At 41.1% G+C, this 3,165-nt stretch overlaps 1 protein-coding gene across 1 annotated transcript; it reads left to right on the top strand.

The window, feature by feature from the left end:
* The first annotated feature begins 2,418 nt into the window (after positions 1-2,418).
* Positions 2,419-2,931, top strand: LOC132612242 (uncharacterized). The gene has a single exon (XM_060326548.1). The coding sequence runs from the start codon at positions 2,419-2,421 to the stop codon at positions 2,929-2,931; it is 513 nt and encodes a 170-aa protein (XP_060182531.1).
* Positions 2,932-3,165: the final 234 nt, after the last annotated feature.

Raw genomic sequence — 3,165 nt, forward strand, 5'->3', positions numbered from 1 at the left:
CCAAGAGTTGCCTCCTTCTCAAACCAAAAAAGAAGTCATGAGTTTTCTGGGAAGGCTAAATTACATCGGGCGGTTCATAGCTCAATCCACCATCATTGTGGAGACCATCCTCAAGCTTCTGAAAAAGGACGCTCCTACAAAATGGATGGAGGAATGTCAAGAGGCATTTGACACTATCAAGAGATATTTTTCCAACCCACCAGTCCTGGTACCACCAAGGCCTGGGAGTTATTTGCTATTATACTTGTTAGTTGTTGAAAAAGCATTCGGATGTGTGTTAGGACAACACGATGAAGAAGGGAAAAAGGAGCGTTGATAACGTCTAAATCCACTCCTCAAAGAGAAAGTGTACTTAGTTGTCGCAATATATATGAGTCGGGGTCGAATCCACAGGGAACAATATAAAGGCGATTTAAACAAGTAGAAAATTATCACCAACTAAGCTAAGCCAAACACTTTTTCAATATTTGAATTTTTGATTCAAATCTAACAAAGACAAAACTAACCTAGAAAGCAAGTAAAATCTCTTAAGTGTTGATTTTATTGTTCCCAAGAATTCCCCAATAAAAAGTGACGAAAATGGCCTTCAAATTTCAGATGCATTTCCAGCCCCTTTTTGCACTTTTAGCCACTTTTGTCATTTTCTTCACTTTGACCTCTTTTTGACTTGTTTTTCACTTGTTTTCTTCATGATCACTTCTCAATCATATAAACCTATAAAATTGAAGTAAACCATAGTAAATGCACTATTTTTTCAATCAAACAATTCAAAAGTCTAAGATTAAAGAAAAAATAAGTTGGAAAATACCAACTTATAAAGTGTGCCATTTATTCTCTGAACAAAATGTTCACGGCCTGCGAGGCCAGATATACGCTGGTGCAAAAGACTTGTTGTGATCTAACTTGGGTTGCTCAGAAATTGAGGCATTATTTGTCCTCATATACCACTCACCTCATATCCAAGATGGATCCATTAAGGTACATATTCAGTCATCTTATGCCTATCGGGAAGTTGGCCAAGTGGCAGACGCTGTTGAGTGAATTCGACATTGTATACATAGCCCAGAAAGCCGTCAAAGGACAGGCTTTGTCCGGCTTACTAATCACAAGCCCGGTGGATGAAGAACTTGAACCACTTTGTACCCATTTCCCAGACGAAGGGGTATTGGCTATAGAAGAAGGAGCAGCAGAATCCTATATTGGCTAGAAATTGTTCTTCGATGGAGCCGTGAATTACAACGGTTCCCGAATCGGAGCGGTCTTAATATCAAAAAATAGGCAACACTAGCCTATGGCTGCTAAGCTCAAGTTCCGCTATACCAACAACATGGCTGAATACGAAGCTTGCATACTAGGCCTCATAATGGCGCTAGATATGGACATCAATGAATTATTGGTCATTGGAGATTCTGACTTGCTGATTCACCAAGTACAAGGCGAATGGACTACTAAGAATGAAAAGATCTTACCATATGCGAACCTGGCACAGAGATTGTGCAAGAAGTTTAGAAAGATTGAGTTTCAACATACGCCAAGGGCTCATAATGAATTTGCTGATGCGCTGGCCACGATAGCGTCAATGATCCAGCATCCGGAAAGTAGTCACATCGACCAGCTAAGGATAAGTCTGAAAGAAGAGCATGCCCACTGTTGCTATTTGGAAGCTGAGCCAGATGGCAAGCCGTGGTACAACGACATCAAAATGTATCTGTTAGGACGGGAATACCCCGAAGGCATTACAAATGGACAAAAGAAGACCATCCGAAGAATGACAAACAGTTTCTTCCTAAATAAAGAAGTGTTGTACAAAAGGACGCCGGATCTGGGTCTGCTCAGATGTGTAGATGCCGGCGAAGCCACCGAACTTCTAGAAGAAGTACATGTGGGAACATATGGACCCCATATGAATGGATTCGTACTAGCAAAGAAGATTCTATGAGCTGGATATTATTGGATGACTATGGAGAGTGACTGCTGCAAATATGTGCAAAGATGTCATCAATGCCAGATCCACGGTGAATTGATCGAAGTCCCTCTAAGTGAGCTTAATGCTATGGGTTCACTATGGCCTTTCATCGCCTGGGGCATGGATGTTATTGGACCATTGAACCCGCAGCCTCGAATGGCCATTGGTTCATATTTGTTGCCATTGACTATTTCACCAAGTGGGTGGAAGCAACGTCTCATATATCAGTAACAAAGAAAGTGGTGGTAGACTTTGTGTGAAACTATATCATATGCAGATTCGGAGTGCCCGAGTCCATTATAACAGACAATGGAACAAATTTGAATAGACACCTGATGAAGGATATCTATGAGCAATTCAAGGTCATCCATCAAAATTCGATAGCTTACCGGCCGTAAACGAACGGAACCGTAGAAGCAGCCAACAAGAATATCAAGAGGATATTGAGGAAAATGACTGATAATCATAAAGGTTGGCACGAGCAATTGCCTTATGCTCTACTAGGATACCCTATTACAGCCAGAACTTCAACAGAAGCAACTCCATACTTGCTGGTCTACGGAACTGAAGTAGTCATACCCGCTGAAGTTGAGATATCTTCCCTGAGAATCGTTCAGGGGGCAAAATTAGACAATGCTGAATGGGCCCGAACTCGTTATGAACAATTGGCTTTGATTGATGAGAAAAGGATGATTGCTGTCTGTCATGGTCAGTTTTACCAGAAAAGGATGGCAAGAACTTTCAACAAACGAGTCAAAACCAGACTCTTTCAAATCAGGCAACTGGTGCTCAAAAGGATTTTTCCGCATCAAGAGGAATATAAGGGGAAGTTTGCTCCCAATTGGAAAGGGCCTCACGTAATCCGCAAAGTACTCTCCGGAGGAGCGGTAGTATTGGTCGAAATGGACGGTCAAGAGTGGCTGAAACCGATCAACTCCGATGCAATCAAGCATTACTATGCATGAATAAGGAGCTTCTTAGTTGTAATAGTACTCTCTGCTTGTAATCATTACTCTATTTTGCTTGTATTTGCTGCTTTCTTTTGCTTGTAACCATTTTGTAATAGATAAGCTAAACAAGAACATCTTTTGTAATATGAACTACGTAATGACCTGATTTCCACACAGTGGGATACGTAGGCAGTCCATTTAGGACCCGGTCGGTTTATTAGTAAAATCAAAAATTCATTATTTTCTTTC

Source organism: Lycium barbarum, chromosome 9, assembly GCF_019175385.1.
Source record: "Lycium barbarum isolate Lr01 chromosome 9, ASM1917538v2, whole genome shotgun sequence".
Classification (NCBI taxonomy): domain Eukaryota; kingdom Viridiplantae; phylum Streptophyta; class Magnoliopsida; order Solanales; family Solanaceae; genus Lycium; species Lycium barbarum.

Coding starts and splice junctions, on each gene's coding strand:
- LOC132612242 (XM_060326548.1), top strand. CDS start 2,419: ATGACTGATAATCATAAAGGTTGGCACGAGCAATTGCCTTATGCTCTA.